The sequence below is a fragment of the Peromyscus maniculatus genome, chromosome 16 (assembly GCF_049852395.1).
Source record: "Peromyscus maniculatus bairdii isolate BWxNUB_F1_BW_parent chromosome 16, HU_Pman_BW_mat_3.1, whole genome shotgun sequence".
Taxonomy (NCBI): domain Eukaryota; kingdom Metazoa; phylum Chordata; class Mammalia; order Rodentia; family Cricetidae; genus Peromyscus; species Peromyscus maniculatus.
The window spans coordinates 65,179,485-65,194,021 of record NC_134867.1 but is presented as its reverse complement, the minus strand read 5'-3'; the positions used below and the strand labels follow the sequence as shown (position 1 = coordinate 65,194,021).

General features: G+C 46.5%; 1 protein-coding gene across 9 annotated transcripts; it reads left to right on the top strand.

Moving 5' to 3' along the window:
- Positions 1-414: 414 nt before the first annotated feature.
- On the top strand, positions 415-12,348 carry LOC102905557 (sperm motility kinase 2B-like). Of its 9 annotated transcripts, XM_076552944.1 has the most exons (5): positions 430-483; positions 794-879; positions 3,863-3,925; positions 8,210-10,830; positions 11,781-12,348. In XM_076552944.1, exon 4 carries the CDS (start codon positions 8,238-8,240, stop codon positions 9,750-9,752), a length of 1,515 nt encoding a protein of 504 aa, XP_076409059.1. In that variant the 5' UTR covers positions 430-483; positions 794-879; positions 3,863-3,925; positions 8,210-8,237; the 3' UTR covers positions 9,753-10,830; positions 11,781-12,348. The 9 variants fall into 9 exon arrangements, with proteins under 9 accessions (XP_076409058.1, XP_042117856.1, XP_076409059.1 ...); XM_042261922.2 differs by lacking the exon at positions 3,863-3,925 and having other exon boundaries at positions 420-483; positions 790-879; XM_042261921.2 differs by lacking the exon at positions 3,863-3,925.
- The last annotated feature ends 2,189 nt before the right edge of the window (positions 12,349-14,537 follow it).

Sequence of the window (14,537 nt, the reverse complement as noted above, 5' to 3'; positions counted from 1 at the left end):
TGCTTCACGTGTTCTAGGAGCCCTGTCGCAGGTTTTTGATGGGAACCTAGAGGTCTTCTGGGGAATTGTGAGAACAGTGTCCTTCCCTGCTGGGTCAGTTTAGGGATGGAGCTTTGTCTGAAATGTTAAGCTGTGGCATCGTCTTGGACCCATCAGTCAGAAGTCAAAAAGGTGCCGCGGTGAGTGCAGACGTGAGGACGGAAGAGCGGGAGGCACAGCAGACGTTGAAACCAGAAACCCAAGGACGTCACAGCTTCCTACGGGCCCTGATTTCTAAAAGCCCAATGCCGGTCTCCATGGCCCACCTGAGCCAGAGCCTCTGAGTCCTGCCCAGCCATGCCAGGGCAGGTCCTGCTATGACCTCACGAGGAGCATTTGTGACAGGTCCAGCCAGCAGATGTTACACTGTGGCCCGGCCTGGATTTCCTTGGGTGACTTGAGAGGAGCCGTGGAGTGGTGCCCTGTGCGACTTGATTGTATCTAGTGAGGCTGTGACTTTTTTGTTTGCTTATATGTGTGCTATATATGTGTGCATGTGTCAGTGTGTGTAGGAGGGTGTGTATTTACAGGTTTGCTCATATGTGTGTGTGTGTGTGTGTGTGTGTGTGTGTCTCCCTCTCTCTCTCTCTCTCTCTCTCTCTCTCTCTCTCTGTGTGTGTGTGTGTGTGTGTGTGTGTGTGTGTGTGTATGTGTGTGTGTGTGTTAGGTGTACCTCTGTGCAGAAGAGTGTGGAGACCAGAAGTCAGCCCAGCTGTTGTTTTTAAGGCCATCCACCTTATTTCTTTTGAGGCAGGATTCCTCACTGGCCTGGAGCTGGTCAAGTGTCTAGACTGGCCAGTGACTGCCAGGGATCTTCTGTGCCAATTCCACAATCTCAGAGTAAGAGCCTGTGTGACTGATCTGGCTTTTTAAATGTGAGTTCAAGAGACTGAATTCGGTCCTATTCTTGCATGGTCACCTTTTTCCTTCTGAACTATCTCCCCCAAGCCACTGTTGCATGGTTTTTGGTTGGTTGGTTGTTTTTTGTTTGTTTGTTTTTAATGTGAATGAATGTTTTGTCTGTATATCTATGCACCACATGTGTGCCTAGTACCCTAGGAGGGAATGGGACCCTTTGGGACTGGAGTTACAGATGACTGTAAGCTGGCCTGTGGGTGCTGGGCATCGAATATGGGTGCTTAGGAAGAGCAGCCAGTGCTCTTATAACCTTAACCTTATAACCAATCTCTCCAGTTCTGGCATGCGGATTTTTATGTTTGGCTTTTTTATTTTTGTTTTTAGTTTGTTTGTTTGGCTGGTTTGGGGTTTCAGGGTTTCTTTGGGGTTTTGTTTAGAATTTTCTTTGGGGTTCTTATTGTTTTTGATTAATTATTTTTACATTTAAAATTTTCGTTCTAACTCTTCTTTGCTATTTTGCTGTCCCATTTTTATTTATTATTAATTATTATTTTGATTGTATAATTTATACATATTTGGATTTGTACCACTTTTGGTTCCATGGTTTTACTTTTTGTTTTGCTTTAGTTTGGGGGTTTGCTTATCTGTGGGGTTTTTATTGTCTTACTGTTTATTACTGCTTGTACTTGTTTTTGAGACTGTTGGCTTTCTGGGGTGGACTGTGATGTCTAGTTGTTTATTAAACTCAGTTATAGTTTGGAGTTTGAGGGCTTTATGTGTTTGCTTTGTGTTGCTTGGGTTACACTAATTCTTTTCTCTTTTTTTGCTCTAATTGTTATTTATAAGTGACTTTCTCTTCTCAGCTTTCACTCATAATACTGCCTTATGAGACATATTTTGGGTTGAATTTTCTGAATCTCATGTGTGTAGTTTTGGTTTTCTGGATTTGGGTTAGTTGTTTGGTTGGGATTTAGTTTCATTTTTTATTAAAAATTCATACAATATATTATCATCATGGTTTCTGCTCCCTCATCTCTTCCCAGGTACTGCCCACCCCCCACCTCCCCACCTCCCCACCTCCCCACCCATCCAACTCTATGCCTTCTCTCTCTTTAGAAAACAAACAGGCAAAAAAAGCATTAAAAACACAAGAAAGAGACTCAACACACACACACACACACACACACACACACACACACACACACACACACACAATTGGAAACCATAATATACAAGCAAAAGACCAATAAGATTTGAAAAAAAAAACCAGTTATGAGACAGAAAATCTACACCACCACCATGGAGTTTGTTTGTGTTACCCATCTATTATTGGTTACTGCGCTTAAGTGTGGTTTCTATACTCAGTGAGATGCCATTGTAGAAACTAACTTTTCCTTTGCAAGCAGTGGTCAGTTGGAGACAGCTTCTGGGTTAGGGATGGGAGCTTGTGTCCACTCCCCCTCTCAGCACTGGGACCACATCTGGCTTGAGCCTGTGCAAGCCCTGTGCATGCTGTCACAGTCTCTGAGTTTATATGTGTCGGTCCTGCTGTGTGTGGAAGACACTGTTTCCTTGGTGTCTTCCATCCTCTCTGGGTCTAACAATCTTTCCTCCTTCTCTTCCGTATGTTTCCCTGAGCTCTGAGGGGAAGGGTTTGCTGAAGACACCCCATTTAGGATTCTCATTCTCTGCACATTGTCTGATTGTGGGTCTCTGTATTAGTTCCCATCTATTGCAAGAAGTTTCTTCGATGATGGCTGAGCGAGGCACTGATAGATCGGAATGTTGTTAGGAGTCCTTTTATTGTTATGTTCTTTTAGCAAAACAACAGCATTTGGTTTTCCCCTAAGTCCATATATCCAGTCTCAGGTTCTTGACTGCCCACGCAGTGTTGGGTTTCATCCTGTGGAGCCAGCCTTACACCCAGCCAGACAGCGATTGGCTGCTCCCACGATGTTTGTGCCGCTATCGCACCAGCAAGTCATGCAGGAAAGTAGGATGCCATTACAGATTGTAGAGTTTGTAGGTGGATTGGTGGTTGTCTTTCTCCCCTGAGAGCATGCAGAGAACCTTCCAGTACCATGAGCACCAGTCAGTAGGGGGTGAAGGCTCTAGTCAGGCACCAGCTTGACTTTTCCATGTTCAATGAGATATCTAAGTGCTGTCTTCAGCAATGGGGCCTCAGCATCAGTTTGTGGAGGACAACCAAAGGCCTTTGGCAATAGCTTTAGCTGTTTGGGGGTTTCTATGGAGCCCGTTTGGCCAACAACTCGGTTGGATGTAACCCATTCCTGGCACTGGGAGTTTCACTTGGTGGCACAAGATGTCTAGTTGAGGTATTGGCTCCTCCATTGTTTGGTGACTCCATTTAGATTTCTTTCATATATGTTATATTTTAAGAATCCTCTACAGCAGTAGGTTTCCATACAATCCTTGAATGGCCCTTGGTGTTAGCTTTCCCATCTCCAGATTTCCTCCCTTGCCCACCTCTCCCCTCCTCCCATCCCATTTAATCTTTTTGTTCCAGTCTTTCCCTGTCTCTCCAGTAACTATATATTCTATTTCCCCTTCCTTGGAAGATCGTCCCTTCCCTCCTAGTCCCTTGCTCTAGACCTAACCTCTGTGGTTACATGGATTGTAGGATGCCTGCCAAAGGCTTAACAGCAGCTAAACATCCGCAAATACTATATTTGTCTTTTGAGGTCTGGGTTACCTCACTCAGGATTATTTTTTTTCTAGTTCTATCCATTTACCTGAAATTTTCATAATTTTGTCTTTTGAACAGCTGAATAACATTCCATTGTGTAAATGTACCACATTTTCATTTTCTATTCATCTGATAGACATCCAGGATATTTATAATTTCTGACTTATGAGTAGAACACCAACGAACATGTTTGAGCAGGCTTCTCTGTAGTAGGACGTAGAGTGGCGTAACTGGGTCTTGAGGTATGTCTGTTTTCAGCTTCCCAAGGAATCACCTAATGTCCATAGTGGCTGTACAAGTTTGCACTCCCATCAGCAATGGGTAAGTGTCCCTGTTCCCCACATCCTCATCAGCATAAGCTGTCATTTGTCTCATTGATCTTGGGCCATTCTGATGGGTTGAAGATGAAATCACAAAGTAGTTTTGGTTTTCATTTCCCTGATGACATTTCTCTAAGTGTTTCTCAGCCGTTTGTGTTTGGTCTTTTGAGAACTCTGTTTAATTCCATAACCCATCTTTAATTATTTGCTTTCTTAATGTCCAGTTATTTATACATTTTAGATATTGACTTTCTATTGGATGTGTAAAGGTGTTTCCCCGTTCTGTAGCCTGCTACATATGTCCTAATTCTATCCTTTGCAATGCAGAAGCTTTTCAGTTACACGAGGCCCACGTATTAATTGTTGGTCCTAGTGCCTGTGTTATCAGTGTTCTGTTCAGAAGTCTTTTCCTGGGCCAATGAGTTCAAGACTAATCCCCCTTTCTCTTCTATTAGATTCGGGGTATTTGGCCTTGTGTTGAGGTCCATTGATCATTTGGAGTTGTTTTGTGAAGGGTGGTAAATACAAATCTATTTGCACTCTTCTACATGCAGCCCATCCAGTTTGATCAGCACCATTTCTTGAAGATGCTGTCTTTTTGCCAGTATGTAATTCTAGCTTCTTTGTCAAAAATCATGTGTAGGTATGTGGACTGATGTCTGGGTCTTTGATTTGGTTCTATTGATCAACGTGCCTGTTTTTTATGCCAATACCATGCTATTATAACTCTGTAGTACAACTTGAAATCAAGGATTGTAATACCTCCAGAAATTCTTTAGTTAATCAGAATTTTTAGTGATCCTAGTTTTTTTTTGTGTGTTTCCAGATGAAGCTGAAAATTATCCTTTCCATTTCTGTGAAGAATTGTGTTGGAATTTTGATGGGGAATGTGTTGAATCTGTAGATTGCTTTTGGTAGGCTGGCCATTTTCACTATATTAATCCTACTGGTCCATGAGCATGGGAGATCTTTCCATCTTCTGATATCTTTTTCAATTTCTTTGCTATCTTAAAGGATTTTTTACTATACAAGTCTTTCCTTGCTTGGTTAGTTATCCCAATAATATTTTTGAGGCTATTGTGAAAGGTAGTGTTTTCCTGATTTCTTTCTCAGTTTGTTATTTGTATATAGAAAGGCTAACTGATTTTTGTGCGATAATTTTGTATCCTGCTACTTTGCCGAAAGCATTTTATGAGCTGTAGGAATTTCCTGATGGAATTTTTAGGATCTTTCATGTATAAAATCATATTATCTGCAGATAAGACACTTTGACTCCTTCTCTTCCTCTTTGTATCCCCTTGATCTCCTTCATTTGTCTTATTGCTCTAGCTAAGTGTCCTAGTAATACGTTGAGTAGGTATAGAAATAGCGGACATCTTGTTTTGTTCCTGGTTTTAGTGAGAATGCTTTGATTTTTCTCTCCATTTAGCATGCTGTAAACTGCCTTTATAGTGTTGAGGTATGTCCCTTGTATCCCTAGTCTCTCCAGGACTTTTATCATGAAGGAGTATTAGATTTTGTCAAAGGCCTTTTCTACATTTATTGAAATGATCATGTGATTTTTGTCTTTCAATCTGTTCCTGTGGTAGATTACTTTTATCGATTTATGTGTGTTGAACCATCCCTGCATCTCTGGGATGAAGTCTACTTGATCATGGTGGATAATCTTTTTGATGTATTCTTGGATTTGGTTTGTAAATATTTTATTGAGTTTTTTGCATATATATGTTCATAAGGGAAATTGGTCTGTAATTTTCTTTTTATGTTGAGTCTTTGTGTGGTTTAGGTATCAGAGTTATTGTGGCCTTGTAAAAAGAATTAGGCAATGTTCCTTCTGTTTCTATTTTGTGGGATAAGTTGAGGGGTGTTGGCATTAATTCTTCTTTGAAAGTCTGATAGAATTCTGTACTGAATTTATCTGACCCTGGCCTGTTTTTGTTTGGGAGACTCTTAATTCCTGCTTCTATTTCACTAGGGGTTATTAGGTCCATTTAAATTGCTCATCTGACCTTGCTTTAATGTTGTTAGGCTATATGTGTTAAGAAATGTACCCATTTCTTTTAGTTTTTTCCAGTTTGGAACACATATTTTTTTTTTTTTTTGGTTTTTTTCGAGACAGGGTTTCTCTGTGTAGCTTTGCGCCTTTCCTGGAGCTCACTTGGTAGCCCAGGCTGGCCTCGAACTCACAGAGATCCGCCTGCCTCTGCCTCCCGAGTGCTGGGATTAAAGGCGTGCGCCACCAACGCCCGGCTGGAACACATATTTTTAAAAGTATGTCCTAATTCTCTGAACATCCCTGGTATCTGCAGCAATTCCCACCACTCTTCATCTCTAATTTTACTCATTTGAACCTTCTCTCTCCACCTTTAATTGACTTGGCTAAGAGTTTATCAATCTTATTGATGTTCTCAAAGAGCCAACTCTTCATTTCAGTGGTTCTTTATGTTGTTTTGTTTCTACTTTACTGATTTCAGCACCGCGTTTGTCTCTTGCATCTGCTCCTTTGGATGTTAATTCTTCCTTCTGTTATAGACTCTAGAATCTAGAGCTTTCAGGTGTGCTGTTAAGTTGTTAATATGAGTTCCCTCCATTTTTTTTTTAGTCTCTAGTTGGATGTTATTCTGATGGGTCTGCCTTTATGTGTTACTTGGTCTTTTCTTCTTGCAGCTTTAAATATTCCTATTTGTTCTGCACATTTAGTGTGTTCTGGGAAATTTCTTTTCTGGTACTCTCTATTTGTTTTTCTGTGTGCTTCTTGTACCTTTATAGGCTCTTCCTTCTTTATATTGGGGACATTTTCTTCTATGATTTTGTTGATAATTTGTGTGCCTTTGACCTAGATTTCTTCTCCACTATTCCTATTATCCATAGATTTTTGTCATTTTGTGGTGTCCCTGGTTTCCTGGATGTTTTGTGCCTGGATTTTTTGAGACATTTTCTTTGACTGAGGTATCCATTTCTTTCACCTTGTCTTCAATGCCTGAGATTCTCACTTCCATGTCTTGTAAACTGTTGGTGAAGCTTACCTCTGAGGTTTTCGTTTGACTTCTTAAATTTTTCATTTCTGGTTTTATCTCAGTTTGGGTTTTCTTTAGTGATTCTATTTGCACTTTAATGTATTGAACTGTTTTCATTATTTCATCCCTCTGTGTTTCACGGGCTTCATTAAGGGATTTATTAACATCCTCCTTAAGGATAATTGCTATTTTGAAGTTCTTATGTTTCAGCTGCATCACACTTCTAGGGGCCTATTGTGGGAGGGTTTCTGGGTTCTGGTGAAAGCATATAGTCTTGGCTATTGGTGTTTGTGTGTTGGGGCTGGTGTCTAGGCATCAGGGCTTAGGATGATTGGGGTGGTTCTAGGTGTCAGTATGTGGTCTAATCGTTGTTGGGTGGGTTCTGTTCCTTGGTTTCTATGGCTCTCTCTAGATCTTGGGAATGTATGGCAGCTGTGGACTTCCTGCTCCTGGCTCTCTCTAGATCTTGGGAATGTGAGACAGCTGTGGGCTTCCTGGTAGAGAGTGCTGCTGCAGATGGGTGGGTCCTTGAGAAGAGTGAAGGTGGGCTATGGGGGAGGCTGAAAGGGGCTCCAGCAAAGACCTAAGGGGATCCTGGACACAAAGTCAGAGTGTCCAGTGAGTTGTCGGCGTGGTAGGAAAGGGGGCTCCTGCAAATAGATTGCAGTAATGAAAAAAAACGATGTGGAGAGACAGGGATGGAAGGGATGGGAGACTCTGGGTCTAGTGAATGGAGTTGAGGCGTGGGGGGCAGAGGGAGGGGAGACCTCTCAGCATGTTGTTACTAGGCTGTGAGAATGGAGAGGCCATACTGGAGAATGGGAAGTATAATGTGATTCACCTGCCAGAATCCCTGCCAGACGAAGGCACAGGAGCAGGGTTGGTGGTGATGGTGGCAGTGTTCCAGGTAGAAAGTGTTTCTGGGTATGAGGCAGGGACTGATAAGGTTCACCAAAGGGGCAAAGCTGGGTCCACAGCAAGGTTTGGTGGAGTTCCCAGGGAAAGAGGTAGAGTGGGAGGAAAGAGGCATCGGCAAGCAGTTTGCTACAGAGCTGGGGCCGAGACTGGAAATGTAAATGGAGAACCAGAAGGAACTAGAATGAACCGTACTTACCTGAGTCCCAGCGCCACGTGGTCACTGGACATCCCAAGTAGAGACTTTTAGATTTTATTTTCTCACACCTTTTTCATTATTCTTATTTCATTTTTCTAGGTTTTACTATCCTATATTTCATTCTCCTTTTCTTCTTTTATTTGTTTCTTTTTAGGTAACATTTGCAGCGATTTCTAGCTACGATGCCTTCACCCAGTGAGGAGGAGGAGTCCCCAGACACCAGCCCTGCACCCAGCATCTTTGAAGAGGAAAGCTTCCAGTCTCAATACAGAATCCTGAGGACCATCGGCCACGGGAGCAATGCCAAGGTCCAGCTGGCCCACCACCGCCTCACGGGTACCCCCGTGGCTGTCAAGGTACTTCGGAAAAAGAAGTGGTGCCAGCCAATCAGGTCTGAGGTAGAGATAATGATGATAACCAACCACCCCAACATCATCTCACTTATCCAAGTGATCGAGTCCGAGAAGAGAACATACCTCGTCATGGAGCTGGCTGAGGGCCAACAGCTTTATCAGTACGTCCGAAAGGCTGGCCACCTGCCGGAACATGAAGCCCGGGGGATCTTCAGGCAAATAATAGCCGGTGTGAGCTATTGCCATGACCAAGGTATAATCCACAGGGACCTGAAACCAGACAACATCATGCTGGACGAGAAGGGAAAAGTCAAAATCATCGACTTCGGCCTCGGCACCCAAGTCAAGCCTGGGCAAAGGCTAAGCCGGCACTGCGGCGCCTACTCCTTTGGTGCCCCTGAACTCTTCCTCGGCAGACTCTACGATGGCCCCAAGGTCGACATATGGACCTTGGGAGTAGTCTTATATTTCATGGTAGTCGGTAAGGTCCCATTTGGCGCTGTCAACATACCGGAGCTGCGGAGGCAGGTTGTGTCAGGGAAGTACACCGTCCCCTTGGGCCTGTCAGAAGATCTCCAGGACCTGCTTAGCCTCTTGATGACGGTCAACCCCAGGCTTAGGCCAACAGTGGGTGAAGTGAAAGCACACCCCTGGCTCAGGAAAGACACGGAGGCTTTACCAAATCACTGTGAAGAAATGGCCCCCAGCCTGCTTGACCCTGCAATTGTGAAAGCCATGGAACATATTGGGTTCCAAGCCCAGGATATCAAAGATTCATTTCAGCAGAGGAAATTCGACCAGACCATGGCATCCTATTGCTTACTGCAAGGCCAGGCTCTCCAGGGGTCTGGCCGCACAACACGTGCTCAGACCACGAATCCGGGGGCCACACCGTTCCCTTCCCTAGAGGATCCTGGTGCTTTCCCGCTGGCACCAAGGAGGAGGGGAAGTGAGCCCGCCCTTCGGGCATTGCTCAGAGGGTCATCCTCTAACGGTCAGGTGTCTGCCTATGGCCAGCAGGCAGGTCAAAGAGGGGCCAGAAATGCCACCGGGCTGGCTCTTCCTCTCTGCAGGCCACTCCAGAGGACACCCACACTGGACCAGGTCCACCATCATGCCAGGAGTGCTCCCTGCATCTACTCCAAGAGCAGCATCAGTGAGGACACAGAAGACAGTTCATGCTCCCACGGTGCCTCAGCAGAGGGCAAGTCCACCCACAGCCAGCGCAGAGGCCTGAGGGCATGGGCAAGGAGGATAGGAAACGCCGTGACCAGACTGTGCTGCTGCTGTCCATCAAGGAAGAAACCTCGCCGGGGTCAGAACAGCGTCTCCCCTCAGAAATGAGGCACAAGGAGGGCGTCTGGAGAACCCTTGTGCTTGTCCTGCCTGCCTGCTCCGAGCTGGTCCCGCCTCCATTGCTGACTTCCTACCTTCTCCAAGTGCTTACATTCTTTCCTACCTCAACCTTCTCCCTCTGTATGTCTCCTCTTCCCAGCATGGACTCAGTACCACGGATGCGGACCCCACTCTAGGAAGTTCTCTCACTGACCTCATCTCTTCACCTGGACTCCATCTCCTCCCAAAGCCAACAGCTCCCACACGATGAGGACTGGAGGACTATGGGCTCAGGGACCCTTCCAGGGGCCACCAACCCAAGCACATGTGGCCGTGGGTCACAAGAGCTGTAGAACAGAGCCTCAGGTTTTCAAAAGCAACATCACATTCCATAAGCCTCAAAACCGATAACCAACGATGATGCCATCAGCTAAGCGTCCTCGTATAGAGTGCTGCTGGCTGCTGAAGACAGTCCGTCCTGCGTGCATGCACAGTCTTTCGCATACTGATTATCCCTTTGTTCCTAAGAGCTAGTGATGCACAGATTTTTATAGAAAACATTTATAAAAGATTTCTTTCAAAGAGTTCAACTGGGAAGTAGAAAAAGAAGACATGATACAGTAAGGCAAGTCAAAACCCGAGTAAGGCAGCATTCTAAGAAGTAATTAAATCTACTTCATTATTTCTTTTGTCCAGAACAAATTATCTTGTCTCTTTCACGGTGTCATCTGGAAATTCTGTCTGGTCCTGAGTAGAAACAGGAGGTGATTTCAGACACATGTTCCAAGAAGAGACACAGCAGCAGCAGCTGACCCCCTGGCTTCCCTGCCCCTGTGGGAATCGCTGACTGAGTACTCCTGGAGCCAGACGCCATGATTAGGAAGATGTTCGGTTTACCTGAACACCAATATTCCTAGAAGACATGTAGATATTCCTGGCCTGAACTGTTCCCTGGGAGCTGGAGCTGGAAGAAAAGGCAAGCACACTGTGTTCCTGATGAGGAACAGCTCTCCACGCTGATGACCGCAACGTGTCTTATCTAAGCATGTGCTCAGATGACTTGAGAACATCAACCCCTGCCGTTGAGGTGCTGAGACAGTTGGGTGCTGGGACAGTGGGGTGCTGGGACAGTGGGGTGTTGGGACAGTGGGGTGTGGGACAGTGGGGTGTGGGACAGTGGGGTGTGGGACAGTGGGGTGCTGGGACAGTGGGGTGTGGGACAGTGGGGTGTGGGACAGTGGTGTGTGGGACGGTGGGGTGCTGAGACAGTGGGGTGCTGAGACAGTGGGGTGCTGGGACAGTGGGGTGTGGGACGGTGGGGTGCTGGGACGGTGGGGTGCTGAGACAGTGGGGTGCTGAGATAGTGGGGTGCTGGGGCAGTGGGTGCTGAGACAGTGGGGTGCTGGGACAGTGGGGTGCTGAGACAGTGGGGTACTGAGACAGTGGGGTGCTGGGACAGTGGGATGCTGGGACAGTGGGGTGCTGGGATGTAGCTGGAAGATTTCCTGTGTCCCAGCCTGCCGGTGATCAGGACAAATCTCTCCCACTCGCATCCCCCAAGTAAACACACAGAGGCTTATATTAATTAGAACTGCATGGCCATGGCTCAAGCCTTTTGCTAGCTAGCTCTTATATCTTAAAATTAGCCCATAACTATCAACCTATGTATCGCCCCATGTTCTGCGGCTTTACCTGCGTCCCATTACATGTGCTCCTTGGGTGGCTTGCTGGAGTCTCTCTCTGCCTTCTTCCTGTCTCTCCCTTTGATTTTCCTGCCTGCCTCTAAGCTGCCTTGCCATAGGCCAAATGGCTTTATTTATCAACCAATCAGAGCAGCACAAAATCACAGTGTACAGAAAGACATTCCCCCATCACTGGGACAGAGGGGTGCTGAGGGGTGGGGGTTGCTGGGACATGAGGTGCTTGGACAGTGGGGGTGCTGAGAGACAGTGGAGATTACTGGAGATGGTGGAGAGGACTGCCACATGAGGGGCCAGGCAGCCAGGCACCAACAGTCAGTGTGCTTCCTTTGACCAGGTATTTCTCGTAGACACATAGACTTCCGCATCCCGAGGAGTGATTCTGCTCCTCAAGGGCAGATTGCTGTTGTATCCACCACAGGTTGGTGAATACCGACTCTAAAATGCCTCTTCAGTGTGCCAGGAGTGAACAAGTTCCTCACAGATGGGGTTGTTTGGAGCCACAGGACATGGGCACAGGACCTAAGCTACCAGGCAGCTCCCAGATGTATATATTTATAAGCAGAAGACATTGTCTCTGTGCTGGAAGAAGTCTGAGTGTCCAGATGGGCCTCACCCTCAGTGTGCCTGACAGGAACTTCAGCCAACACTCGCCCACTGGACAGAACAATGCTCTGGCACAGACCTCACTTCAGGCTGTGACCTTGGAGCCACAGACCACTGATTGCCTTGACGTGTTGGAGAGGGGGCAGGCAGCCCACGCTGAGGAGTCTTGTCCGTGAGAAGGTCTTCCCAGAAAGGACTGCAGTTGAAAGGGAAACACCACCAAGATCAAAATGCCAGGCTCTGCTATACGTCAAAAGCTATCGTTATTGCATACATAAAGTTATATGTACTATGGTTAATGCTGGTGTGTGAAAATTATGTGTCCATTACTATATGTGGTTCTAGTTAGGTTTCTATTCCTGTAATAAATTATATGACCAAATGTAGTCGGAAGTTTTCTCTGGTCCTGCCCGGCCCCACAGTCCCGCAGCCACTTACAAAATAATCACTCAGAGGCTTATATTAATTATAACTGCTTGGCCATTAGCTCAGGCTTATTACTGACTAACTCTTACCCCTAAATTAACCCATAATTCTTATCTATGTTTAGCCACGTGGCTTGGTACCTTTTCTCAGTTCTGCTCTCACATCTTGCTTCCTCCGCATCTGGCTGGCAACTCTGGACTCTGCTCTTCCTCTTCCCAGCATTCTCCTCCACTGCTCGCTCCGCCTGCGCTTCCTGCCCGGCTACTGGCCAATCGGTGTTTTATTAAACCAGTGTACAAGAGCATCATCCCACAGCAACCAAAAGCAGCTTGGAGAGGAACGGGTTCATTTCGGCTTACAGTTTTAGTCCATCCTGAAGGGAAGTCAGGGTAGGACCTGATAGTAAGAACTGAAGCATGGCCCGGAGAGGAGTGCTGCTTACTTACCTGCTTGCTCTCCACAGACTCATCGGCCTAATTACACCATCAGGTCCATCTGCCCAGGGGTGGCACCAACTCAGTGGGCCAGGCCCCCCTCCATCAATCATTAGTCGAGAGGATTCCTACAGACTTGCCTACAGGCCAGCCTGATGGAGGCATTTTCTCAAGTGAAGCTCCTCTTACCAGTGTTTCATCCAGTTGAAAAACAAAAACAAAAACCCAACCAGGACATGTGTAACTCAACAACGGATGCCCAGGTGGTGGGGAAATACATGTTGGTACATTTGGAAAGACTGGTGCTAAAGCTCAAAGATAACTGTCCCAGGAATCCATCTCTAGGAAAACAGCCCAAGAAAAGATGGCATGCTAAGGGAAGCTTAGAGTGTAGTGGGATAGAAAACATAATGTAGAGCGTTGTTGACTAGACACTCCTGGGTGCATACTGCTCAGAAACAGAAAGTTCCAAGGCTGTGACATCAGACGTCCTTCATGCCAGCCTGAGTCCAACCAGGAAGTGAAACCCACATGCTGGCAAGGCTCTCTCTCACCTCCTTTGTTTTTGGGGAAGTGTTCCTTTCTACATCCTGAAGCTTTCAAGCATTTCCCACGGGTCCCTTCCCAGGCTGGGCTCTGCCCTGGAACCTCTGGCCAGGAATGTAAGGTCCCCATAGCAACAGGGCAGGAGCAGCAGGGCAGCAGCAAGCTTGGTAGATGATGTAATGAGGGACTAGCCAAACCCAGGGGAGGAGGAGGGGCCACCCTGAGTGTGAACTCTTTCCAGAGCTGAGGACCGAACCCAGGGCCTTGCGCTTGCTAGGCAAGCGCTCTGCCACTGAGCTAAATCCCCAGCCCCACTCTTTGCTGTCTCAGCTCCTTCAGTCTGTGCCACAGAGAAGACCCTCGGTCCCCAGCCAGGGCTTCAGACTTTGGACGCTAATGGCATGGAATACATTTTCTTTTTTTCCCTCTCTGTCTGTCTCTATGTCTGTCTCTCTCTGTCTCTGTCTCTCTGTCTCTGTCTCTCTCCCTCCCTCCCCTCCCTCCCTCCCTCCCCTCTATGAGACAGGGTTTCTCTATGTAGCCTGGGCTGTCCTGGAACTCTCTCTGTAGACCAGGCTATCATTGAATCCACAGAGATCCGCCTGCCTCTGCCTTCCAGGTGCTGGGATTAAAGGGGTGCACCACCACCGCCCGGCTGGAATACATTTTCTTAAAGAGAGGATACACTGGGGTGTGGGCTTTCATCACAGAAAGACTGAAGGAACTCCCACAGACATGCCACAGAAATGATCTCAGAGGAAGGTGAAAGGTGAAAGGGCAGTTATGAAATTAGACATTTTTGCTCACTCTCACTTAGACCCCTCTTACCAAGACCAACTGATAAACCGCTATTACAGTTCAAACTGGGCCCCAAATTCAGATATTGGAGTCCGCCCAGCACCTCAGAATGTGGACTTATGTAGAGATAGGGTCAACAGCGTAGCGGAGGCCCACGGTGGCAGAGGCGGGTCCAGGGGGACAGGTGTGCTGAGGAGAGGAGGAAATGGGAGCCGTCTGTAGCTGGAGAGACTCTGTGTGGAGGAAGAGTCCGGGATGCTGCAGGTATGAGGCATGAACAGGGA